Source organism: Argentina silus (genome assembly GCF_951799395.1).
Source record: "Argentina silus genome assembly, chromosome: 16".
Classification (NCBI taxonomy): Eukaryota; Metazoa; Chordata; class Actinopteri; order Argentiniformes; family Argentinidae; genus Argentina; species Argentina silus.
Window position 1 is genome coordinate 4,149,972 of NC_139670.1, and position 26,873 is coordinate 4,176,844.

At 46.7% G+C, this 26,873-nt stretch overlaps 3 protein-coding genes across 3 annotated transcripts; 2 read left to right on the forward strand and 1 right to left on the reverse strand.

The window, feature by feature from the left end:
- The first annotated feature begins 172 nt into the window (after positions 1-172).
- tap2t (transporter associated with antigen processing, subunit type t, teleost specific) lies at positions 173-6,959 on the forward strand. The gene is made up of 12 exons (XM_083687827.1): positions 173-410; positions 783-1,332; positions 1,556-1,670; positions 1,828-1,958; positions 2,145-2,350; positions 2,708-2,905; positions 3,327-3,455; positions 3,684-3,872; positions 4,476-4,649; positions 5,099-5,258; positions 5,737-5,873; positions 6,500-6,959. The coding sequence occupies exons 2-12, from the start codon at positions 813-815 to the stop codon at positions 6,686-6,688; spliced, it is 2,148 nt and encodes a 715-aa protein (XP_083543953.1). The 5' UTR covers positions 173-410; positions 783-812; the 3' UTR covers positions 6,689-6,959.
- A 229-nt stretch (positions 6,960-7,188) lies between these two features.
- On the forward strand, positions 7,189-26,791 carry acsf2 (acyl-CoA synthetase family member 2). The gene is made up of 16 exons (XM_083687828.1): positions 7,189-7,489; positions 8,353-8,548; positions 10,027-10,155; positions 10,269-10,322; positions 10,814-10,932; positions 11,213-11,375; positions 12,095-12,190; positions 12,803-12,954; positions 13,248-13,339; positions 13,653-13,729; positions 23,656-23,763; positions 24,106-24,257; positions 24,707-24,848; positions 25,098-25,208; positions 25,391-25,459; positions 26,209-26,791. The coding sequence occupies exons 1-16, from the start codon at positions 7,374-7,376 to the stop codon at positions 26,257-26,259; spliced, it is 1,827 nt and encodes a 608-aa protein (XP_083543954.1). The 5' UTR covers positions 7,189-7,373; the 3' UTR covers positions 26,260-26,791.
- chad (chondroadherin) lies at positions 15,169-21,288 on the reverse strand. Its single transcript, XM_083687839.1, has 4 exons — positions 20,275-21,288; positions 16,765-16,928; positions 16,390-16,535; positions 15,169-15,611 (listed from the first exon to the last, which is right to left on the reverse strand). The coding sequence occupies exons 1-3, from the start codon at positions 21,061-21,063 to the stop codon at positions 16,394-16,396; spliced, it is 1,095 nt and encodes a 364-aa protein (XP_083543965.1). The 5' UTR covers positions 21,064-21,288; the 3' UTR covers positions 15,169-15,611; positions 16,390-16,393.
- Positions 26,792-26,873: the final 82 nt, after the last annotated feature.

Genomic DNA, 26,873 nt, shown 5'->3' on the forward strand with positions numbered 1-26,873 from the left:
ATAGCTATCCCCTTGTCAATGTATATGGCGTGAAATGCATGTAACCACTGGGATGTGATTATTCGCGAGTGGAGTGTCTGGAACTTCAGCTTCATTGTGTCAAAGAAGAATGCCGCCATCTGGTGGTGGATGTAGCAAGTGTTTGATGATGTCGAGTCTTCACAAAGTCGTCGTACAGAAAACGCGGAAGACATTACATCTGACAAACCAGAAGTTAATTAATATTTCTAATTCAGATGTCAATGATTATCTCAATGATTATCTTATTGGCACAGACCACGTCTCAATATTATCTCTGGCTCTGAAAGTGAAAGTAAAATGTTTCTACTGCTGCATGAAAGTGAAAGTAAAACGCAATCTGGTGCTTCGTGATCGCTTGACTGCAAGACAAGATTATATCGTAGGAATATGTATGTACTTTCGGAATTATAATATTATTTTTGTTTTTACAAGCGTAGCCTGCATAAGAGTTGCGACACTCGGTCATTGACGTTGGTCGTTAGCCCATTAGGTCAACCTAAATGCTACTAAAACACTGTCTCCATGTATACAGTATCCAGGTATACTCGTTGTAGATTATCCACACTGTACTCGGCTAGCTTATGCTGCATGTCATGTGTTTTGTGTGTTGTTATGGCTATGGTGCTTATTTGGCTTTGTATATGGCCACACCGTGCTTGTGCACCGTCGTGCACGCACGTCAACCGAACCAATCTAACAGAAGGCCAGAGCTACGGAGCTCTACCTATATTATTGACTCTGTCTCTCTCGTTTCTTTCCAGGATAAACACGTCACAAGTCTGTGATTGACAATGGCAGGAATAAAAACCTATGGCTGGGTCCTTCTCTATGACACAGCTCTCTGGGTGGCACTGTGGGCTGTGCTGCTGCTGCTGGGGTGCTCCAGCAGTGGAGGACTGGTCGGGTTGTGGGCGTTCAGCGCCCTAAGGTGGGCCTTGCTCCACTGCCTCTCCCTGGCACTCACCGACGGCAAGCCCCTGCCGGTGTTGCAACGATGGGTAGCGGTGCTCTGCCTCCTGCCTCCGGTGTTTGAGAGTGGACGGGCGGTCATGGTACCCAGGGAGACCTCCTCCCTAGACGACCTGGGTCTGGTCCATGACCCTGGCATGGGAGTCTTGGCCCTCTTCTCCTCCACCATTGCCTGCCTGGCCTGGGAAACTGGGTTTCCTGACAATGTAGGAGCGAGAGGGAACCAGGGGAAGGAGAAGAAGAAGGAGGCTTGGGCGTTGTTGATGAGGGTGGGGAGATACTGTCGACCAGACACCCTTCATCTGGCTGCTGCCTTCCTCTTTCTCAGCCTAGGGGTCATCTGTGAGTATGGATCAGTATGAGGGAAGAACCACTAGAATCACCCCAATCAAGCTCAGTTTTTGTTTTTTTTATCGACAGTTGAACAATTTAAATTGGAATTTACTTTGCTACATTTGCTGCACAACTTCCTCATTTCGGATAATACCGTTTTCTAACCCTACAGTAGATCAGTCTGTAGATGTTTCCTGTTTAGAAGTCTAACACGTGGTCCGTGTGTTTGCAGGTGAGACATTTATCCCTTATTACCAGGGGAAGGTGATTGATATGCTGAGTGGACAGTACCAGCAGAACAGCTTTACGTACGCCATCGGAGGCTTGGGCGTCCTGTCTTTGGGAAGGTACAGTAGGGTTGGCCTGTCTTTCTCTTGTCTTTCTCTCGTCTTTGTTGAAAAGGTTTGATCCATTAGTGACACTGTACTAACACACAGAAAGGTCAGCAGTACTGTAATGATGTGTTCTACTTTTTCTGTGGTCCTCTCCTCTCCTCCCTGCCAGCTCTCTGTGTTCCGGTCTGCGAGGGGGCATGTTCAAGGTCAGTCTGTCCAGACTCAACACGAGGATGAGACACATGTTGTTCTACAACCTGGTGCAGCAGGACATCCCTTTCTTTGAGGAGAACAAGCCAGGTGAGACGGTGTGATATCACAATACACTAGCAAGACATATTGACATGTCTGCTTACCGACTGCTTAACTGTGATCCAAATAAAAAACATTTTCGCAAGTCTTTTAAGCAGGGGCTGATATCCAACCATTTCCAGACACAGTACATGCATTTTTGGACACCCAAACTTATAGATCTCCCCCCACTAGGAAGCCTGACGTCGCGCCTGGACTCTGATGTTGATAAGATGGGCCGCTCGGTGGCCCTAAATGCCAACGTCTTGGTGCGTAGCCTGGTGAAGACGGTGGGCATGCTGGTGTTGATGATGGGTCTGTCCTGGGAGCTCACTCTACTCACCTGTGTAGAGATGCCCCTCAATGCCCTGCTGCAGAACACCTACAACACCTACGGACAGGTAGATAGAACACTCTTACACCTAGAACACCAAGAGACAGGCAGATAGAACACTAACACCTACAGACAGGTAGATAGAACACTAACACCTATAGACAGGAAGATAGACAACACTAGAACACCTACAGACAGGTTAGATAGAACACTCGAACATCTACAGACAGGTAGATAGAACACTCTAACACCTAGCCAAGTAGAGAGGATTATCTAGACACCTATGGTGTCATTGCAGAAAAAGTTATTGCTATCTGTAATAACCACCTACACTCTCTGAACTCCCAGCATAACATATGCCACTATCAACAAGTTACAGCGTAGATTGATTGCATGTTGATTGTATTGTGCTATTTCTACCCAGGACCTGAAGAGTCAGTTGCAGGACTGCCAGGCCCAGGCCAAGGAGCTGGCGTCACAGTCCATAGGGGCGATGAGGACGGTACGCAGCTTCGGAGGCGAGGAGAGGGAGCTGCAGAGATACAAGCAAGCTCTGGAACAGATTAACAACATCCAGAGACGTAAAGGCATCTTCAGTGCAGTCTTCCTGCTTGTACGGAGGGTAAGAGAGGACCCCCTCAGGCTCTCGTCACTTTGCAGACATGTTGGAACCTCTGTCCATATCAATGGGCCCCGACTTTTGTTCCAGAGAGCGATTGGGTACACTATTTCTGTAGCCAGTTGTGAGTCCGTTAATAGTGTAGTTTATTCGATTTTGATTAATGTAAAATCTGTATAAAAGATATTGTAAAACCTATTCAATGGCTGACAGTGAAACTCTCTCTCTGTTTTCATTCACTGTAGAGACAATGTGTCACCTGTCTCTATGTCACTGTATTCAACCGCTGCCTCAGTCTCTAACCTTTCTCTGTCTGCTCATATGATAACACTGGGTCTCTCTGGGTCTCTCTGGGTCTCTCTGGGTCTCACTGGGTCTCTCTGGGTCTCTCTGGGTCTCCCTCCCTCCCTCCCTCCCTCCTCAGATGGTGACAGTGGGTTTAAAGGTGGCCATGTTGCTCCAGGGTCGGCGCCTCATCTCCTCAGGCCAGCTGAGTGTGGGCAGTCTGCTGGCCTTTGTGCTCTACCAGAAGGACATGGTCACCAACATGAGAGTAAGCGGGAAGCAAGCCAGCACATAGTTATAATTAGTTACTTAGTTTGTTACATGTAGTTAGTTGGTTAGTTAGTTAGTTAGTTAGGTGTCCCCCACAATGAAATCGGGGAGGGGACTGTTTGTATGTTCGTATGTCACATGTTCGTATATCTGACACCACTGGAATATATATATTTTTTTGTTTTGTTTTGTTTTATTATTATTTTTTTAATTTCTCTGTTTTCAGAGTCTTGTGTATATTTTTGGCGACATGCTGAACACAGTGGGGGCAGCTGCCAAGGTGTTTACGCTTCTGGACAGGAAGCCGCAGCAGGAAGAGTCTGGACAGCTGGCTCCTGATAGGCTGGAGGGGAGACTGGCTCTCCATGACGTCACCTTCTCCTACCCCTCACGCCCTGATACGCCAGCACTAAAGGTAAACATTCAGTCATACCGTACAGCACCAATCAGAAGTTTGGACACACCTTCTCATTCAATGGTTTTTCTTTATTTTTTATTATTATTTATTATATTATATTATATTATTTATTTATTATTATTATTTTCTGCATTGTAGATTAATATTGAAGACATCTAAACTATGAAGGAACACACATGGAATGATGTAGTAAACAAAAAAGTGTTAAACAAACCAGAATAGGTTTTATGTTTTAGATTCTTCAAAGTAGCCACCTTTTGCTCTTGGCAAGGTGTGTCCCAACTTTTGACTGGTACTCTACGTTCTCTCATGGCTGTATCAGTGTGCTGGACAACATAAACAACTTGTCATTGTTGATATTGATCACTGAATGATCATTGATATTGATATTGGGTTTCATTGATGGCATTATTATGGGCCCTACCTGTTATGTCTTCATTTGAGCCCTGTTCCAGTATCGTGTTGTTTCCGGTTGTGAATAATTCTGTTTATACCGTATTGAACTATACCTATGTCTGTTGTCCACTTGTAAGTAGTTCATCTTTGCCCTGCTCACTTGTACCTGTGTTAAATGTAGATCTGTATTTGTCTCTGTGACAGTCTGTGACTCTAGAGCTGCGTCCAGGGAAGATGACAGCACTGGTTGGGCCCTCTGGTGGTGGGAAGAGTTCCTGCGTCTCCCTGCTGGAGCGGTTCTATGAGCCACAGGAGGGCCGGGTCCTGCTGGATGGACAGCCCCTGCACTGCTACCAGCACCACTACCTGCACCAGAAGGTACGGTAAACACACCGTAGCGCTCCCTCACCACCTAGTGTCTCTTGCCAGAATCCAACCATACCAGGTAAACCTTAGATAAGCCAGGTGTATTTATACACTAATTACCACCTCCATCCATTCATGTGCTTTCTAGCATTGTGACTGCCCATAAAAGCGTCAGCTAAATGGCATATATTATTCACGTTCAAGTTCAAGTTTATTTGTTACGTCTCATACACGAGTGCAGGGAGTAAAATTCTTGTAAATATGCGTTGTCAAGTAAAAGTAAAAACTTGACAATGCAGCATACAATACAAATAATACAAACAATACAATACGCAGTAGTCCAATGAGGTAGGACAAGACAATAAGTGACATAGTGCTACGGTTGCCCGACACCATATACGGTTGTTTTCAAACCAAACACCCTTCCCCTCCCTTCACTGTGCCCTGTGCCCTGTGGCCAGATGGCTCTGGTGTCCCAGGACCCTGTCCTGTTCTCCGGCTCGGTGAGGCACAACATAGAATACGGCCTGAGGGGATGTTCCCTGGAGAGGGTGAAGGAGGCAGCGAGGAAGGCCAGCGCCCATGACTTCATATGTGGGCTGGAGGAAGGTTACGACACAGGTACGGAGTCGCTGTTGTCACCCTTTGTTCCCATTGGCGCATATTCATGACAACCTCTCATTGACAAACACTCAGTTGTGGGCGGCTGTCACAAAGACTCTAACAAAGCTTAAATGTAAGTGTCACAATGATACTTGCAGGAGGGGTCATCTGTGTGTTCTGTTGAGTTATGGGCCTATGGGGAAGATTCCCAGACCCAGATTAAGCCTAGTCCTGGACTAAATCACACTTCCAATGGAAAATCTCCATTGAAGATGCCCTTCAGTCTGGGATCATGCTTAATTGTTAACCTATAATGTTGCTGGCACTAACTAGCTAGCACTAACATCACGTGTGTCTGTGTGTGTGTGTGTGTGTGTGTCTGTGTGTGTGTGTGTGTGTGTCTGTGTGTGTGTCTGTCTGTCTGTGTGTGTGTGTGTGTGTGTGTGTGTGTGTGTGTGTGTGTGTGTGTGTGTGTGTGTGTGTGTGTGTGTGTCAGATGTCGGGGAGTGTGGAGGGCAGCTGGCTGCAGGACAGAAGCAGTGTATCGCCATCGCCAGAGCTCTGGCCAGAGAGCCTCAGGTCCTCATCCTGGATGAGGCCACCAACTGCCTGGACATCAACACACAGCATGCGGTAACCACAACTTTACTGCACAATCACATTCACTGTTCTTTTTTTCTTCAATATATTTTAGGGTATTTCTGCTTTATTGGGACAGAGACAGTATAGATTGACAGGAAGGATGGGTGAGAGAGAGGAGGGATGACATGCAGGATATGTCGAGGGTCGGAATCGAACCAGGGACCTTGCGATAATGTGGTATGCGCCTTAGTGTGCTACGCCACTGAGCGCCCCACATTCAGTGTTCTAATCATAATTCACAATCCAGACCTCGGTTTTAGAGTAGACCAACTGCACATGGTCTGGCTAACCACATAAATGATCAGAACATATACATACACATACAACACATACATACACACTTTTTTTGTAAAGCGTTTGAATTAATTTAAAGGTTATAGCAACAATAACATCGTCAACAACACTGTTACTCTGTAGCGGCAATACCGGTGTATCCAGACCAGTATCAACAGGTTTCAGAGCAGTTTCTACCCGCAGGCCATAAGATTGTTAATTTTTCTATTATTATTATTGTTGATTGTTGCACTGTTGAGGAGTTGCTGCCCTAATGCATTTAATTACGCTGTATCTTGTATACTGTGTAAATGATCAATGAATTTTTTTCTACTCTGTCTCAGGTGCAGAATGTTCTGGCTGGTTCTGCGGGCCAGACGGTGCTGGTGGTGGCCCACAGGCTGGCTACAGTGGAGAAGGCCGACCACATTGTCTTCATGGAGGACGGAGCCGTGGTGGAGGAGGGCACGCACGAACAACTCATGGCCAGGAGGGGGCGCTACCACAGGCTCAAGGAGGAGCTGTTCAATTAGCTGGATTGAGATCCATTAGCCTTGCAATGCCACTGCCACCATAGATTTTATGATTGCCACCGCAGTGCCCGGATCATATTTTCTGTTTACTGACATGAGATTATAGCCATCTGGTTAAGAAGTCCTGTAACTGCCTAAATAATCACCACTGTCCTCCTAGTAGAAACAGGTTTCAGTGCAGCATTCTTGACATTTATAGTTGCCAATGGGGGCGGGGGTCAGATCCAAATGTGATTGATTATGTGTAAATATAAATAAAATGTTTACTGTAGGTATCTCGTTTCATTATGTACAACTTGACTTGACCCACAATGAAATGGCAATGTAAATGTTTTCATATCACGACTGTGAACACATATCTGCTACTTTATTGAAAAGACATGATATACGGAAGTATACTTGTACAAGTATATACTTGTACGAGCAAGACATGGTGTACGGGACACGTAACATTCCCCGGTGAAGATGATTTGCGTCCCCTACAGGTCCAGCGTGGCTAATGAGGCGTTAGCGCACGGTAACCCTGAACTCGGGATTAAGGTTCACCTGCTGTTAACTATAACACAAATGCATTGGTCTCGACGTGTCACTTGAACATATCTTGGATGAAGGACAGGTCGCTGGTTTCATTTTCATTAGATTTTTAGCGTTGTATGCGCTTATTTTAGGGTACATTTTGCACGTCATGTTTTCGAGGATTGTCTTTGGCTCGCAGTGTCTTAGGACGAATATCCTTTTTTCCAAGACATCGAAAGTTCTGCAAAGACCATGGAGATCTTGTTTGCCTGCATCAGGGAGTTGGTAAGTAAAGCCTACCAACGCGGAGAAGTGATGAGAAATGGTGATCCCTTGTGCAAAGAAAACGTAAAAGCAGCATTTTGCGACGTTTTTAAATCATTCCTCAAACCTTTCCCATAGTTTCCAGTTGTCGCTAAAAAGCACCCCTGCAAAAGTGGTTACACAACGTCCCCTAGTCATGTTAAACTATAAGCAATATGCATTCAGTCTGTGGATACCAAAGGTATGTGTGTGCTGCAGAAGTTTAGAGACTGGAATTAAGCAAACTTTTTCAGTGAGTAAATACCCGCATTGGATTGCACAGTTGCGCAATCACAAGGATGACGATTTGTTACATTTTTGTATTGCCCATCATTTAAATTTGAGATGTATCTTACCTCTTAGCCCTTTCATTTTTGGTAAAATGGTAAATCTAATAATGTTATATTTGAAGTACATTTTATGCAAAATGCTTGTGTTTGGCTTTGTGGGGTTATTTCTTTTAAAGCTTTTTTTTTGTCTTCAAACTGAGTTTAAAATGAAGAGGGATATCGTATTTCAGCTTTAGTGTTACCTCTCTTGGAAAAGCCTTATATGACCAACGCATGTTCTGCCTCTGGCCCTTACAGTATGTGCTCCTCCCCCTCCTAGCCAGACGCTCTCCCAGTTCCCAGGCTAACATCTGCCCTTCTTACTAGACTGCACATTGACACAGCTTTTCCCATTGACTGTAAATGCTACCAACTGTGTAATGCATGAAGTCTTCTCAAACAATAATACAATAGAGACTATATTGAGGTTCTGTAACTCTCTCTGTCTAACTCAACTCTCTATATATCACTCTCTCTCTCTCTCCCCCCCGAACTCCCCCTCTTCTCCCATCCCAGTGCCATCCACGTGGACAGCCCCCCCAGCACCCCCACCCTGACTACCAGCTACGCCCACGGGACCTCCAGCATTTCCCTGCTCTCCATGACAGTTGGGGACAGCCTGCAGGCCGCAGCTGAGCGCTGGCCAGACAGAGACGCCGTGGTCTTCGTACAGGATGGCATCAGGAAGACCTTCTCACAGTTCCAACAGGATGTGAGTGGTAGGGTGTACATCCTGTTTTTTACACAGGGGGTACACAAAACTGCTGAGTACCAAAGTGGTCCCAACCTCCTACCCCTTAGCCTCCTACCCCCCCTTAGCCTCCTACTCCCCTTAACCTCCTACCCCCCCATAGCCTCCTACCCCCCCATAGCCTCCTACCCCCCCTTAGCCTCCTACCCCCCCTTAGCCTCCTACCCCCCCTCAGCCTTTCCCCCCCCCCTTAGCCTCCTACCCCCCCCTCAGCCTCCTACCCCCCCTTAGCCTTTTCCCCCTCCTTAGCCTCCTACCCCCCCTTAGCCTTTTCCCCCTCCTTAGCCTCCTACCCCCCCCTCAGCCTCCTACCCCTCCTTAGCCTTCTTCCCCTCCTGAGCCTAAGCAGAGACTTAGTAGTCGTATCCAACAATCTGCATGGTGCCTTTCTGATCGAGTGATTGGGAAAAACACGTTCTTCTTGTTTAAACATTCCCTGCACTGCTGCCACTGTGCTATGCGATAGCTGCTTTGTATAAAGGAAAATGCACGGTGCCTTTCTGTCCTGGTGATTAGAGTTCTGGGGTAAAGGCAACAGGAAGAGGTGATGGAGGAGCCAAAGTCTAACCGAAAGTGATGCTATGAGATCTCATCTCACAATTATGAATACAAACTAGGGCTAAGTTCAAATCAGTTATGTGACCAGCGAGATCTTACCTATTATCAGTGTTAGCTCTCTGTGAACAGGATGTGTCAACAAACTTCATGGCAGGCGGTTGTACCTGCCGGCCATAGACAGAACTAAACTCCTCTTGAGTGTGAATAGTAACTGATATCAGCCCTGACACTGCAGCAAAACCTTGACTAGTTAAACATTCACTCAGAGATCGAGAAGAGTTTTATACGCTCGGCTCAGTGTGTTTTAATTCAGCCTCATTGCAGCTCTCATTCGGTTGCGTGTTGGAAGTGATTCATAATGGAACTGGAATTGGAATGGAATGGAATGGAATGGAATGGAATGGAATTTTGCATTCCTATCCCTATCCCTATCCCATCAGTCCCCTCTTCTCCCTTGTGAAATGTTATGGAAGTTTGTGGACTCCTCATTCATTGGTGTTCGACTGAACTGTGTGTGTCTTTCAGTTGCTCAGTTTATGAGCTGTATAACCCAGTGCTCTCATGAAGAGTCCATACAGTACCATTGTAGATCATGTAATGTCTAGCTCTCCTGTGATCACCATTGCATCTCTATGCTCCCATGTATCCCTAGCCCTGCGATGGCTCACCTTTATACTTTATGCACTTTAAAATTATTCTTGTATAATGAAAAGCACTTTATAAATGTAATGTATTATTAGCAGTAGCAGTAGCAGCAGAAGTAGCAGTAGTAGCAGGCAGGCAGACAGACAGACAGACAGACAGACAGACAGACAGACAGACAGACAGACATGTATGGAGGCTAGACATGTCAGGGCTAATGTATCCCCATGCATCACCAGGTGGTCCAGGCTGCTGCAGGTCTGCTGGCTCTGGGTCTGAAGAGAGGGGAGAGGTTGGGCATGTGGGGACCCAACACATATGAATGGGTTCTGTTCCAGTTTGCCACAGCCAAGGCTGGCATCATACTGGTAAGCACTGGTACTGGAGGCAAGGTGGAGGGGGGGGGGGGGGGGGAGTCTTTTTGGGAGGACGTTTAGAATGTTTCAGCATTTAAATGTCTTTCATGTTTGTCCCCTGACAGGTGTCTCTGAACCCAGCCTATCAGGTGCAGGAGTTGGAGGTGGCATTGAGGAAGGTGGGTCATGTGACAGTTGTTTGTAGCAGTGGAGGCTGGTGGAGGCAGACATCGGAGGACGGGCTCGTTGTAACGCATGGATCAGAATGAGGAATGGTATCACACACACACACACGTTTGATACCATTCCTCATTCAATTCCACGCCACGCCACGCCCATCCTCCGATTTCTATCTTCTCCAGCCATCACTGGTTTGTAGCCTGCCTTTTTGTCCATGAGCTACTGTACAGTATCCCCAACGGGTGGAACAGTAACCTGAGAGGTGAAACCAACAAAGAAGTGGAATATGAAGCCTCTTCCTGGTTGTGAATTGGAGATTAGTGAAAGAACTGGAAGTATTGGTGTGTGTTTTTGTAATGTACCTTTTTTGAACCTGCGGTGCAATACCATGATGATGATGATGATCATCATCATCATATGTAATCGTAATGTGAACAGGTGAATATAGTAAACTTTTTTTTGCATAACCTCTATGCATCTTCTGGCCCAGGTGAGATGCAGTGGGATCATATGTCCGACCCAGTTCAAGACCCAGAGGTACGGTGACATGGTGAGACAGATCTGTCCAGAGATGGAGACCTCCAGTCCAGGAGCCATCAAGAGTAAAAGGTAGGACTGCAGTGGATATTTGGATGTACCAGGGTTGGGGGTCAATTCAGAATCAACTTAGTACATTCAGAGGATCAATTGAAAACCCATTTGGAAAAAAATCCATTCATGAATTGAATTCCAATCTGGTACTCATACAATATGATGGGTATATGATGTCCATAGTCATGACTCTCACAGAGCGTTCATTAACTGTACACTTAGTGATGGTGAAACCATATCCAGCCATTCAAATCCTCTGATCTTAATGCTTCCACCACCCCCCCCACCCCCCACCCAGACTCCCAGACCTCCGGATTGTGATCATGACAGACAATCGTCAGCCAGGGTCTTTCAACCTGGAGGACGTGATGCAGGCAGGGAGCAGCCAGTACCTGCTGCAGCTGGAGGAGCTGCAGAAGAAACTCTGCTTCGACGACCCCATCAACATCCAGTTCACATCGGTGATGTTACTTTAGACCTATCTCACCCTAGTCTCGTTCCCAGACACCCAAATGGGCGAAAGGTCTGGTGTAGCAGAGCGCAAACTTGGCCTTTGTTAAGTCAATAGAAAGACTGTTGAAAACGGCCATTGGCTTTACTTTGCATATGGACCTGCTTTTCGGGGGTCTTTTTGTGGTCCTCTGTGGCTCAGTTGGTAGAGCATGGCGCTGACAACGTTTAGGTTGTGGGTTTGATTCCTGCTGGGACCATATATACTGAAATGTATGCACTCACTGCAATGTAAGTCGCTTTGGATAAAAGTATATATATATATATGTCAAACTAGGCTTACTTTTCTGCATGTAGCTGCCACCACTCTGTGTTTCGTATACAGTACCAGTCAAAAGTTTGGACACACCTTGCCAAGAGTGTGCAAAGCTGTCATCAAAGCAAAAGGTGGCTACTTTGAAGAATCTGAAATATAAAACACATTCTGGTTTGTTTAACACTTTTTTTGTTTACTACATTATTCCATATGTGTTCCTTCATAGTTTTGATGTCTTCAATATTAATCTACAATGTAGAAAATAATAAAAAATAAAGAAAAACCATTGAATGAGAAGGTGCGTCCAAACGTTTGACTGGTACTATATATTATTCTCCATCATACTGTAAAGGCTCAGCTCCAGTTAAGATGCATGTGTTGCCCTCGATAACCTGTCTATTTGTCTGAAATCAGGGCACAACAGGGATCCCCAAAGGAGCCACGCTGTCCCATCACAATATCGTCAACAATGCCTACTTCATAGGGCGGCGCGTGGGTTACCACTGGAGGGTGCGTGTCCAGGGAAGCATGACATATTGTCTGAATTGTAAACCAGCCCCTAGCCTCCATCCCCTAGCCTCCAGCCCTTAGCCTCCAGCCCCTATCCTCCAGCCCCTATCCTCCAGCCCCTATCCTCCAGCCCCTATCCTCCAGCCCCTATCCTCCAGCCCCTATCCTCCAGCCCCCAGCCTCCAGCCCCCAGCCTCCAGCCCCTATCCTCCAGCCCCTATCCTCCAGCCCCTAGCCTCCAGCCCCTAGCCTCCAGCCTCCAGCCCCCAGCCTCCAGCCCCTATCCTCCAGCCCCTATCCTCCAGCCCCTATCCTCCAGCCCCTATCCTCCAGCCCCTATCCTCCAGCCCCTAGCCTCCAGCCCCTAGCCTCCAGCCCCTAGCCTCCAGCCCCTATCCTCCAGCCCCTAGCCACACTTTTAGCTCTCAGAGGATTGGAAGCTATTACCATATATTGCTTACACTCATCCCAATCCTCTCAGATTATATGAGGGCTTACTGGTTGGGTCTAGGGGTCGAATTGGAATTCAACAAATGACTGTGGGCTAAAATGCACTTACACTGTTCTGCTTACCCCCCCCCCCCCCCCTCCTCCTCCTCCCTCCTCCTTCAGCCTCATGTAAAAGTCTGCCTGCCTGTACCCATGTACCACTGTTTCGGCTCTGTTGGCGGGGGCATTTGCATGGCTGTACATGGCATCACGCTGGTCTACCCCTCTGCTGGGTACGACGGACGCGCCAACCTGGCAGCCATGGAGAGTGAGAGGTACTGCGAAAGTATCAAATACACAGAAAACATTTCATTCAAGTTGATTCAATCATATTCAATTCAATGCTCTTATTCCCAACTGCCTTTGGTTGTTGGTTGATGTGTGATTTAAGAACTAACGGATGCCTTCTGTCATGGTAAACTGCTGTAGTTTGTCTGCTCTGCTGTAGTTTGTGTCCTTTGTGGTTAATTTGTGTGCTTTGTGGTTAATTTGTGTCCTTTGCGGTGGGTTTGTGTGGTTTGGGTTGAGTTTGTGTGCTCTGCGGTTTACCCAACTCTCCCCCTCCCAGGTGTACGTTTGTCTACGGCACTCCCACCATGTATATAGATATGCTGCGTCAGCCTGACATGGCCAAATATGACCTGTCATCAGTGGAGGGAGGTGAGACAGAATCCTCTGAAGTCAACAAATCCCTTTCTCTTCTCGAGACTCCTAACATCAGCTTAATTTAACATGGTGGTGGTGGTAGTAGCAGCAGCAGTAATAGTTTTATAAAACATTATTATTAATTATCAACATTATCTACTATTAACTTTTATTTTGCTGCTTTTTTAATTTATTTTGCTGATCAGTGGTAATGACAACCTGAATACCCAGGGGTCCTGGAGGACCGGTCATTGGGGAGAATGTTGATATTGAGGATTGTAAATGTATATCGTGGATGATGTGTGTTTGATTTGTTGTTGTGTGACAGGCATCATGGCGGGTTCCCCATGTCCTCCTGAGGTTGTGAAGAAGGTCATCTCTGCCATGGACATCAAGCAGCTCTCAGTGAGTACAGGCTCTCACAGGCAGAAATATGAGTTTCCCATTCCGGTCAAACTGTGTTGGTAATTGGCACATGAAGGTTTTCTGCTTCTCAAAATCTGTGATTGTCTTGAAAATATGCAAGCAGTACATGTAGAGTGAATACAAGTATACAGTATTGTGACATTCGCTTCAGAGGTGCAGTTCATGCATTTGTTCTGTAGAGGGAGACAGTGACAGTGAGTAGATAGAACACTTCAGAGACACAAAAAAGACACAAAATAGTTACTTGCATTGGATTTCTAGAATCAAGAGGAACGAGACCAGACTTTATGTATTTTAATGTTTATTGGATGTGAGAAGTTAACCACCTCCAAAAGTCGAAAGAATGTGATTAAAGACGCTGAATAGTCAACACAGAGTTTTGGGAAATATTTCTGTTATAGCCGATCGATTGACTCGACAGTATGCCCCTCTTCTAGATCCCTGCTGCTCCTTGAACTATTTTACAATGTAAATCAATTACCGTATCTATTATGTCACACAGCTTGTATGTGTTGGTGTTTGTATTTGTTGTTTGTACACTATGAAACAAAGCATTGCCACAGCAAGGGATGTGAATAGGCATGAAAAATGTTTAAATCACCTATCATTAAAGGTTCAAAGACAACACCTTTTCCATCTATCTCCACCTCGTCCACTGCCACCTGGAGTCCTGTCGGAGAACGATAGAAGGGAATGAGGAATGGTATCAAACACGCGTTGCCATGTATTGCCTGTATCACAATGAGCCTGTCCTCCGATTTCTACCTCCACAGACACGCGTTTGATACCGTTCCTCATTCCGTTCCATGCGTTACAATGAGCCTGTCCTCCGATTTCTACCTCCACCAGCCTCCCTCACTGATCTCCACCTAGTCCTGTCTCTGTTATCATCTGTTAACATTTACCCTACTATACTAACTGACCTGAATCCACTACACGTTTCTTATCCGGGTACTGTAGAATCTATTGCATACAGAAGACTTAAAAGAAAGATACCACTGGAGAAGTGGAGTCCACTTTGGGTGAGTCCACTTTGGGTGAGTCCACTTTCCTCTTTTTCGTCTTTTTCCACTCCTTTGTTCCTGTTCAGCTTTGACCCACTATTCTGGCCCACGTTTACTGTCCACATCTCGTATCAGTGTCTTTGGGAGGAAGTCCTCCTCCGCCGCCTGTGCTGTGTTATGTTTGCTTGCCTTGGGTCAAGAGTTTGTGATGAAGAAGTAGAATGGGTCGGTCAGGTCAGGTCAGGTCAAGCTATGTCTATGTGGTCATTTTTTGACAGTCACGTGTCTTTCCGGAGGTGTTTTTCACAGGAGATGTGAGACACTACCAGCTGAAAGGTGACCAACAATAAATACAAGGTGACCCACAATAAATACCTCTGGAACATTCCATTTGTGAGGTTTTGTTTGGGGGGCTGGGGGGGGGGGGGTGCAGGGCGTTGCCGTGGCAGCAGGTGGTAGGGGTCCTGAGAGGTGAGGGTGTAAAACTGGCGTCAGGGGGAGAGAGGGAGGGGGCGCAAATATGGCTGCCTGCCTGAGTGTTGGTTTTGGGATGCTTGGCAAATTCCTCAGCAGTTGGGTGGGTGGGTGTGTGTGTGTGTCAGTGTTAAGTTGTGTCTACAGTATGTTGTGTCTTTGTACACAATTGTTTACCTTGTCTTTACATGTAAGCTTTTTGGTGTGTATGTATTGTGTGTTATGTTTGTGTTATGTATCACTCCCGGTATGTACATGTTGTGTTGCGATATTTGGCAGATATTTAGATGGACAGTCTTGGGTGTAGCATTTAGCGTTAGCGTTCTCTCACTGCACATGTAGCCACCCGTCACCTGGACAGGCCTCCTTCACCTCAGCTTCTCCTGGGGAAAGACACAGGAAGAGCAGCCAAGTCAAACAGCCTGCCCTCCTCCAGGACACCCTCTGACCGGGACATGCTGTACTGGAGCCCAGGGCCAAGATGGAAAAGAGCAGACAGACAGAATTAAAGACAGAAAGAAAGACAGAGAGACAGACGGGGAGATGGGACTTAGTTCTGTGGGAAGGAAGAGAGGAATAAGAGAAGTATGGGACAGGAAAAGCAAGCTAGAACGGTCCGTCCAAAACCACCATCAACCTCAAGTGGTGTTCTCTGAATCCAAAATACTATTGTCCCAACTCACAGTGCCACAACTGCATTCCTTCCTACAAGTTCAGCCTAAGTTGAACCTTGCAGTTGAGCACTCAAGCCAGCAGAGGGAGACCAGCAGATATGTGGACTTGAAGCCTTCGTTAAAAAATGGATTATTCTATGAGGCCTTTGTTAAAAATGGATTATTCTATTAGGATTATTCTATAAGGTTTCAAATACTGGAAATTAGTTGTAATACTGATCACAGCGGTCCTCTGTGGCTCAGTTGGTAGAGCATGGCGCTAACAACGCTTAGGTTGTGGGTTTGATTCCCGCTGGGACCATATATACTGAAATGTATGCACTCACTGCAATGTAAGTCGCTTTGGATAAAAGCGTCAGCTAAATGGCGTATCTAAACTGGCTTGTAAGGGTTGAGAGAGTTGGCTGAGGGGAGGACAAATTTAAGACGAGGTTGATTTTTGTCCATTTCCTGACCGGATTTGATACAGTATGTCAGATGATATAACCTGTTTAATGGCGCGTTCCCTTCTTGGCTCTCTTTGTCTTGACTTTGCAGCCACTGAAGGCGGAGCTGTCTCTGATCTGTTTGCCTCTGTACTGGGGTGGGGAGGTACACAGCGCGTCAGGGCGTTGGCGGCTGGAGTCCATCCACCTGTAAAGTATAGGGGCTTCGGTAAGAGGAGAGTGACGAGCAATATTGGGTAGTTTCGGAGACTAAACATGTTTGTTTATCATCTGGAGTCTCTCCGTCTGTTGGGGAGGAATCAGTACAATGTCGGGGCCTTGGGAAAGTAACCCTGTAACCACTTATAATATGTTATTTATTCAATTATATGTATATTAGTAACAGCTTTATACTGTGTGAACATGCTGCTGCCTACCTGCGCAGCGGGGCGAGTGTGCAGGTGCAGCTCCAGAGGTTGTTGGAGAGCGTGAGGTTGGTGATGGTGGTGAACTCGAGGCTCCTGGGGAGGTACTTGAGCTTGTTGTTCTCCAGGTGCAGAGACTTGATGGCTGTCACACCATTGAACGCACCGTCAGAGAACTGGAGGAAGAGATGGAGATACAGGGGTGTTATTGTTATCCTGTTATTTTACTATTTCTATTCCATTTTTCTTTTTCTATTCTGTTCGAGTCTTATTTATTTTCTGTTACATTCCATCGCGTTCATTCGGAACACACACACAGACACACACATTAACACACACACTGACACAGAGACACACACACATTAACACACACACACACACACTGACACAGAGACACACACAGACACCAGCAAATAGTGTTGTTGTTCAATCCAACATTGAACATTTGTATCTACTTAATACAATACTACTTTCTGATGTAAAGTGTCAGTTCTACCAATATATCATTTTGGCACACTCAGTCAGGTTACAGTATAGTACACTGAATGTTGAATTTCCTCATTCCTTCCAGAATTTCTTCACAACCTCATCCCTCCTATCCCTCGTATCCGAGGATATTCATCTTCTCTTTTTTTCTTTTTCTTTTTTTTTCTTTTTGCCCCAGAGTCAGTGGGACATGAGAGCTTCCTCTCATACCTGGTCCACTGCCCCCACCCCCGCCTTCTCCCCGACTTCATATCCATCTGTGAGGCCGCTAGAAACTTCATAGAGGTGCAACATGAACTGCTCTTCCCCGTGTCAAGTTTGGCTTCTTACTGAAGGATGGAGGGAGGGAGGGAGGGAAGGAGGAGGAGGAAGGAGGGAGGTCTGGGGGGCAGGCGTGAGAGAAGGGGTGGGGTGGGAGGATGGGGGGGAGAGGGGTAGCATGGAGGGTTGTCTTATGTAAGTCCATAAGAGATGAGGCTGTTGAAGTCTTTTTGGAAATTTCCACTGCGGACGCAAGCACAGAGAGGTGGAGGGTTCTGGTAATTTGAGGCAATGGAAGATGGATGACTTCCAGTATATGGCCGGGGTTGTTTTCGTTTTCTCTCTCTCTCTCTCTTCCTTTCGTCTCCCTCTCTTCCGAGCCACTCGCCTCTCCTCTCCTCTGCCAGGAAAGGCTTGCAAAGGGCCTGATTGTCCATTCACCTGAGAGCCGAGGGGGCCGATGGCAGGCTAAAAATACCCCTCTTCATGGGCTCCAGGAACACCCTGCCTCTATTTACCTGTCTCCTAACCCTTCCTGACCTGTTTACGGACACGCCCACCAGGGGGGAAAAAACACACAGGGCTGAAAATAACACTTGTGTAATAATTAGGCTGGGACATGCTTGGATATGGGCCAGCATTCAAAAACAACTCCTAAAAATACCTCTCTCTTGACTGGAAAGAGGCTTTTACTCTCCCCAAGCACACACACACATAAAAACACCAACACACACACACACACACACAACCATCCCCCCCAAAACCTCACCATCTCCCGTTGCTTTCTCAAGCTCTCACACAGGTACAGTCTGAGAGGGTTGTTATTTTACAGTTTCCCCTCGGTGGACGTCTCTGTACTGTAGCATGAGTACGCTCAAATATTGGACAAAATTACAGGGAGGGGAATATAGAATGCCGAAATTGACAGTAGTCTTACAGTAGACATACTGAGTATCTACACTACAAAAGATATTGTGCCCATTGCGACTCTGAAAAGCTTTAATATGTGTCTGTCATCTCAGATAAATCCCAAGGCCATTTTAATGGTATCCTTCCAACTGGTCACAGTCCTTGACTGGAGGTGGTCAATGGAGGGGAAATAGTGATCATTTCACCTTGTTGCTTTTAACAGTAAGTTACGGGTTACTAAGGTGAAGTGTTAGTCTGTCGATACATCAGCGTTGCTCCCTGGACTTGGACAGTTCAGTTGCCATAGAGACCATGACATGATATCACTCTCTTTTTTTGTAAATAAATGTCAGTCAGCCAGTCTTAACCAGTTCTGAAAAGCCTCTTCAAGCCTCAAAGTCTAATGAGGCATTCCACCACCTCATACACCAGCCTGGACCTCAGGAACCATAATCATGGCTAGCGTCCCCCATGAGGGCATTTATGGCTCAAGGGTATCTTGGGCTATCCTTTTGAGCCCCCAATGGGGGTGTTTGTCTGGGCTGAGGATCATGCTCCTTAACTTGCGGTGTGTTTAGGCGGTATAGATGACGTCACTTGACCACGTGGCGTTGTTTGGAATCTCCGATATGCTGAAGATTTACATATGCCGTCAATAGAGGTACATGTGCCGTCAATAACGTAACATAGTCTCTCTCTTCCCAATTTAAATAGCAGGTAACCTCACCCCCATTTACATTTAATTCTACTGCAAGTCTATCCCAGTGAGATATGATCCATGATACGATATATGGTATATAATATTTTATTTCAGGGGGTCCCTGGCCATCCCACCTCTTTGCCTTTGCTTATGTTCAAGCTGTACTCATCAGCATATTGCCTGGACAGAATTACCACCAACCAAGACATGACGCAATAGGGGTACACTACCCCTAGAGCAGAACAATGATCCCCTCTCCCTCTGTGCAAAAGCATTCCTGACCTTCACACACTCTCAGGTGGGTCTCATCTCATCTTGGGGATGTCCTGTTTTGACCCATGGCGTATGGCACAGAACAGCACACACAGTAGCCATGATCAAAGAGGGCTCGGCTAGAAGCCCAGGACTGTTTTTCTTGTTTTGCCAACAGCCATAGGACCCGCTGGCCTCTGCACATGTGCATCCTCCTGATACAAAGCACATGGGACTCGCTCGCATCCCATAATAACCTGCTTACTAAGTTCCCATAAGCATCCACTGGGTGGATTAGATGCACCATAGGGATCTCATTAGGATACAGGGAGACAGACGGGGAGGAAAGAGCGCAGCGACCGAAGCATAAAGATTGTCTCAGTTCTTCAGCCACCCCATAAATCTGAATGGTCATTCATGAGGTGATGGATGTTACAGATCTACCAAACCGCCTCACATTTTACACCTTCCCCGGGGCCGTGGCTATCACCATGGGACTGAGTGTTCTGTAGGGGAACGACTGTTGGCTGTAGGAAAGGGTGGAGTTGGCCCGTGGTAGCAAGCTAATGCATGTAAATAAACGGGTGAAATATGGACAAGATGGTTTAAGCCAAAAGCCAAACAAACAAAGAGACAACCTCCCCAGCCGCAGAGTGGCCAGACATTTTAGGACGGGCATACAGTTTTGTATAAACATGATTTGCCAGCTATAAAGCTGTGTTTTGTTGTTAGATTTAACTAAATGTTACTTTCTCTGCATGAAAGTCTTACTTGGTAATATGATTATTTACCACATTTCTGCACGTTCTACCGTGTCATTTACCTACATTTCTATAATCTCAACTCGCCTTTATTTATAAGTTATTAACTTATTCAGTCCCCCCTTCCCCCTCAAAACAACACAAGAGACCTACCCTCTCCAGGCCCATGCCGTCCAGGTGCAGCTTCTCCATATAGCGTCCAAAGCTCTGGAAGGCGTTGTCAGGGATGCTCCTCAGGGGGTTCTTGGCCAAGCTCAGCTCCTCCACCACCCTCAGCTTGCTGATGGCCAGGCTGGGGTAGACGCCCAGCTTGTTCCGGTCCAGGTGCAGGATGGCCAGGTTCTCCACGTCATCCAGAGACCCCGGCTGCAGGGTGCTCAGCTCATTCCCGCTGATGTGCAGCCAGCGCAGGTCCTTGGCCCCGGTGAAGGTCCCTGGCCGCAGCTCCCGGAGTTTATTGTCGTTGAGCTGCAGGATGAACAGGTTGATCATGGGGGAGAAGACCCCCTTAGGGAGGTCGCTGATGCGGTTGCCGTCCAGGTAGAGGTAGGTGAGCTCGGTCAGGTCCTCGAAGGCGCCGGGTTTGACGCTGGTGATCTCGTTGTCCGACAGGTACAGGTAGATGAGCTTCTTGAGCCCTTTGAAAGCCTGGCCTCCGATCTCGCGGATCTGGCAGTGCTGGAGATGCAGGGAGATCAGGCCCTTCATTTCGCTGAAGGAGCCCATGGGGAGGCTCCCCAGGGCGTTCCACTGCAGGTTTAGGAGGCGCGTGGCCTCGGTGACGCGCGGGATCTTCTTCAGACCCACGTTGTCGCAGATGACGTGCTGCAGGTCCCCATGGCAGTGGCACTGGGCTGGGCACTGGGTCGGGGCACCCCATGCAGCCGGGCCCAGGACCAGGAGGCACAGACCCACCAAGAATAGGAAACTCACACACCGCATGATGATGACACTAGTGGTATAGACTGGTGTCCGTCAGTCTGTCTGTCCACTGTCTGTCTTTCCACTTGCTTGGTCGCGTATCTGTCTGGTCAGTCTTGTCGTTTGTCTCCTCAGAGCTTCTTCCCCACTGCTGGATGAGCCTCTTCCCAGTTAGAAAGTCCACCAGAAAACCTCTCGGAGAGAGAAAGAGCGAGCAGGAGGATTTCAGAGAGGGAAGGGGAGAGAGGTGAGCCTGTGTGAAAGAGAGAGAGAGCGAGAGAGGGAGGTAGGGAGAGAGAGAGAGAGAGGGAGTGTGTGAGTGAGAGAGAAAGAGAAGGAGAGGCGTGCAAAAAGATTCACTTAGGGGGTTTGAGTGAAGGAGGGCACCGGCGTCAACAGAACACAGCACTATTTATAACATTTATTGGAGGAAAAAAACGTCGGAGGGCTCGCCAGGGTGTTACGTGGAGAGGTCTGCAGAAGGAAGTCAAGTGTCTGAGAGTTTAACCCTGCAGGAGGAGACAGGCTGGGATGTTCTGCTGTCGCAGGAATGCACCTCTGCATTTGAAACCCTCGTTTTGTGGAGGGAAAAATGATTGTTTCCAATTGTTGTGACTTGAAAGGTGTCCCTACTCCAGACTAGTCTTAGGAGAGTTCCATCAAATTTAACCACTGGTTCAACTTGTATTATCATATGATCATATGCATAGTATATTTGTAAACAGAACTGTATTTATTTATATTTTGTTAAATAGCGTATGTTGCTGATTTTCTAATTGCTAAGATTTTATTCAGCATGTAAAATGGATCTCTTGGTTCATATTTAACCTTGGCAGCTGGCACTGATTTTTTTGTTGTATTGTTTTTACTGAAATGTAACTATAAATGGTAATCTCGCTGATCAAGGTGAAGAAATGCAACCCACTGTCTATGTACTGAATATAATGGTGGGTTTACCTGCTGGTTTGAGTGGTTGGTGGTTGTTGGGAGATGGAGCCTTCCACGTTCCATGGTCTTAGTTCAGAGTTGTTTCTAAACATGTTACGTGTGTGTGTGTGTGTGTGTGTCTGTGTACAGTATAGTCAGGCGGTAAGAGGTTAAGGTGGCACAGCAGTATTTGAAGTTCCAGACATCTCTATTGTTTTTCAGTCTGCGGTTTGAGGGAAAGGAGCCACTCCTGTACGACTGTTTTATAACACATAATGGTCCCCAGATGCTTGGCCGGAGTAGGGACTCCTTTTCAAGTCGCAACAATTGGAAATGATCATTTTTCCCTCCACAAAAAGAGGGTTTCAAATGCAGAGGTGCATTCCTGCGTGCATACTTCCTTCTCTTTTGAGAGGGGAGAGGTGTTACATAAACGTCCTTGTGGTCAGCCTCCCCCTCTCAGTAGTGGTGGAGGTTGGGAGGGTGTGTCTGAATTGGGTTTCAACAGATGAGGATGGAGGCTATTATAAGCCCACTTTCTTTCTCAATCTGTCACACCCGGAGGTGATATCGTGTGCGTGCGTGTGTGTGTGTGTGCAACACCCTCAACCAACCAGATGTGAGACTTGATCGCTTGAAATACTGTAGACGAAGGGGAAAGAGATGGCGATAGAGGGAGGGATGAGGGAGAGAAATGTACCGTAGATATGCACAGAACGAGTCCGTTCCGTCCCATGAGCAGGCTGGCTCGGGTCCTGGGACGCCTTGGCCTCAGATCGGAGTCTAACGGACAGTCCTTCGGGATAGATGGAATCTCGTGTTTACTCAACAAATCTAGCGTTTTATCGGGAACATCGTTCTTCTGGCCGTCCAGGTGAATGTCCAGGTGAATCCTCAGGCTGCTCCTGCAAATGCCCCTTTTGTTCTACGCGGTCATGACGTCGTTCTCTCGCACCTTCCACCTGTGACCGGTAGCTTTCCCGGCAGAAGACATGCTAGACAGATGGGCTCCTGTGGCAGCTGATCGGTCTTCCAGTTCTTCAAAGGCAGTGCCGATTGCTGACCAATGCCGAGTTTCTATGATGCTGACTCTGCTGACCGTCTGTCTAGCTGCCCAGTCTTGGCAGTCGCATCATTTACAGTTCATAACAGTGTGTTCCATCTGCTTATTACTCTCACCAACTGACAATATTGACTTTTGCTCCTTGTTTAGGAGGTTTCTCTCTATCCACCCCCCCCCCCCCTCTCTCTCTCTATCCCTCCCCCCCCCAGCTGTTTGGAGATCGGGGCTACTTTGGGCTCTTGACTTTTAGATGTGCCAGTTGTCAGTGGAGCACCACATACCTCACCGAGCTCCCAGTCCCCAGGTTAACGCTGAGTCAGACTAGTTCCCTGACTCAGGTGAGCAGGGTGTGTGAAGTCCAGCTGAGGTCCAGCTCTGACAGGGAACTCTCCACTAGACAGTGGGCAGACAGAAAACTGTCTGTTTCCATGTCTGTCAGTCAGGTCCACCTGAGCTCTCAACTGGGAAGAATTAGAATACAGTAGCCTAGATCGTCATGTGCACCCTTTCCCAGTTGATCACTGCTCGACAGCAAAGAAGAGTAGAGATATTGGCGCTGAGTACCAATGCAGTGACGGTGTTCATCTGAGCTCCAACAGAGTCTTATCTCTTGTGATTGACAGATTTGCTATGGAACCACAGAGAACAGCCCTGTGACGTTCTGTGGATTCTCCTTGGACAACATGGAGAGGAAGTCAGAGACTGTCGGCTGCATCACCAACCACATAGAGGTCAGCCTACTGTATTTCTCATCCACCTACAGTATGTGTGTCTATGTGGAACCTATATTTTGTATTTCTCATCCAATTATGTCTGTAAGTGTAATGACTGTGCACCTAGTCCTACGATGCTATACCAAAGAAGATTATTATTAGTCTTAGAAGTTTATTATTATTATTATTATTGTTATTATTATTATTATTACTACTACACTACATGTCTGGGCTTCTCTTGCAGCACAATACACATAGCCGCTGAGTGCATAATCATATTCATCTGTATCCCCATAAATGGCCGCAACAATAGAATCTAGGTTCCTTATCACCTAACGAACGTCCCCACTTGCCCCACAGGCTAAGGTGGTGAATCCCGGCTCAGGGCAGATCCTGCCTCTGGGGGCTTCTGGAGAGTTGATGATCAGAGGGTACTGCGTGATGCTGGAGTACTGGGAGGACGCAGACAAGACCAGCGAGTGCATCAGCAAGGACCGCTGGTACAAGACCGGGTGAGGCAATGGAGTCACATCACAATGGTGTGTTTCAAGTTTCAAGTCTGTTGATCAATCGTATCATCAGTCATTGATTATAGTCTCATACACAAGTGCAGGGAGTAAAATTCTTAGGCTAGGTTCCGTGACAATGCAGCATACAAAAAATACCAATAAGCAGTAGAGCGGGTGTGTGTTTGAGAGAGTGGAGTCACATCACAATCCAGTGGATCAAACCTATAGATATTACATAGCTAGTTAGTACCAGTTCACCTGACAATAAGCTAAATTCAAGATTTGAAAAAAATCCTATGCCATCTGATTCCTGTCCTTTCCCAAACGCTGATGTTTCATGCTTCATTTGCCGTTCATGTGTCCTCTCCCCATGCCCGTACGTAGATTGATATATAGACATTCTCTTTATACTTTATACGCTTGTAATTAAACATACGCCTCCCCATATGCAGCGACATCGCCAGCCTGGATCAGTATGGCTACTGCCGTATCGAGGGCCGCATTAAGGACATGATCATCCGGGGCGGAGAGAACATCTACCCGGCCGAGATTGAGCAGTTCCTACACACACACCCCGAAGTCCTGGAGGCACAGGTGAACTACCTGTTTATTATTATTATCTACATTATGTGAGGCATAAAAAACAATGTACTGATATATGAAATGGATGAGAAGGATAACTTGGGGGGTGGGGGGTGGTGCCAGTTGTCAGTTGTCAGTTGTCAGTGGAGCACCACATACCTCACCGAGCTCCCAGTCCCCAGGTTAGGTGGGGGGTGGGGTGTCTGCAGAGCAAGAATAGCTATTGGTCATAACCTACTGATGGTCCTCCCTCTCTCTCAGGTGATTGGAGTAAAGGATGAGCGTATGGGAGAGGAGGTGTGTGCCTGCATCAGACTGAAGGATGGACGGGACTGCACTGCTGAGGACATCAGAGCTTACTGCAAGGGCCAGGTGAGGGATGGGAATACAAGGAGCGTAGGCTGTGCATAGGCTATGCTGCCTACACTCCCCATGTTCCTACAGCATGTTCTTCTGCCCCCAACCAAGAACTTCATGAAGTTGTGTTCATCACAATCTGTGTGATGTTTTTTTACCTTTTAAACTCCTATTCTATTTGTCTTGTTCGTTTTCAGATCGCCCATTTCAAGATCCCACGATATGTTATGTTTGTGAAGGGCTACCCGCTCACTGCCTCAGGAAAGGTAATTTCTCAAACAGTTATTCTTGTTCAAAGCTAACCTAACATGTGGCTGTCATGTTCCACATCTTTACACAAGAAAATGAGGGAAACAACAACAACAACAATGTTTAATATTGATAATAATAATACATTTATTTTGGCTTATTGAAGTGACGTTCACACAAAATGTGATACAGTGCAATGACTCAGTTAGTACAGCAGGGGAGGCTGGTGGAGGTAGAAATTGGAGGACAGGCTCCTTGTAATGCATGGAATGGAATAAAACACACGTTTGATAACATCCCTCATTCCATTCATGTGTGTTTGACACCCTTTCTCATTCCATTCCATGCATTACAATGAGCCTGTCCTCCAATTTCTACTTCCACCAGCCTCCACTGATGCCCGTTACAAATTAGCCTGATGAGCATTCCAGTGCATGAACTGAATATCCCCCCCTGGTCCCCGCTTTCACTCAACGGACACTTGTTTAAAATCATGTTGTAATGGAGCCTCATTTGAGCGGCCCAGCCCTGAGTGTCTCGAGACGGGAGGAAAGTGAGCTATTTAAGCAGTCTGCACGCCACACGGTCCTGCTGAATAGATCCAGAGGGCGTCCGGACGCGTCAAGTCACGGAACACTCCAGCTGTCTGAATGATCAGAGAAACCACCCACCGTGACACGAAAAAACTTCACATTCTCTCCTTTCTTATTCCCTCCTTCCTCTCTCTTTCCTCCCTCTCTCGCTTCTCGCTCCTTTTCTCTCTCAGATCCAGAAGAACATACTGCGTGAGCAGTCAGAGAAGTTACTGGGACTGTGAAGGAACAGTAGACGACTCCGTCTTCCATGATTCTGTGATTCCCGTCTCAGATGTTTCTATCTGTTATCGCTCCTCTCAAGCAGCTGCTGCTGGAATCTAAGCCATTGTGTGTTGTGCCAAGTGTGTCTGTCAATACATCTGTGAACTACAGTACAGGTTTTCTAGAACCTTTTTGGACCTGTTTTGTAGATTTTGACCAGTGTAGGATAACAGGAAAAGTGAACCCTTATACAACAGTAACCTACCTTAACACAGACAGCTGCCAAATGAATTCTGAGGACCAATGCAGGGCTGTGTTTTATTTGTTAAGCCAGACCAAAACTGTATCTCTTATTAGTACAGCATTGATACCACGCCATCAATAAGAGATGTACTACAGATGGTTCTTATGCCAAATCAATGCCACTTGTTATTATCAATGAAATTCCATTTTTAGGGATCCAAAGAGAGAATCTTAGTGACTCTGCCTTAAAACATTTTTATAAATAAAACATACCATACTGCAATGTTAAAGCCAGGCATAGGTGTGTCTGTTTTTACTGGAGGACAGAAGGACTTAGTTCTTCTATTGATCTCTGTGGCAGGTGGACGTCTGTTAAGAATTTGGAATTCCT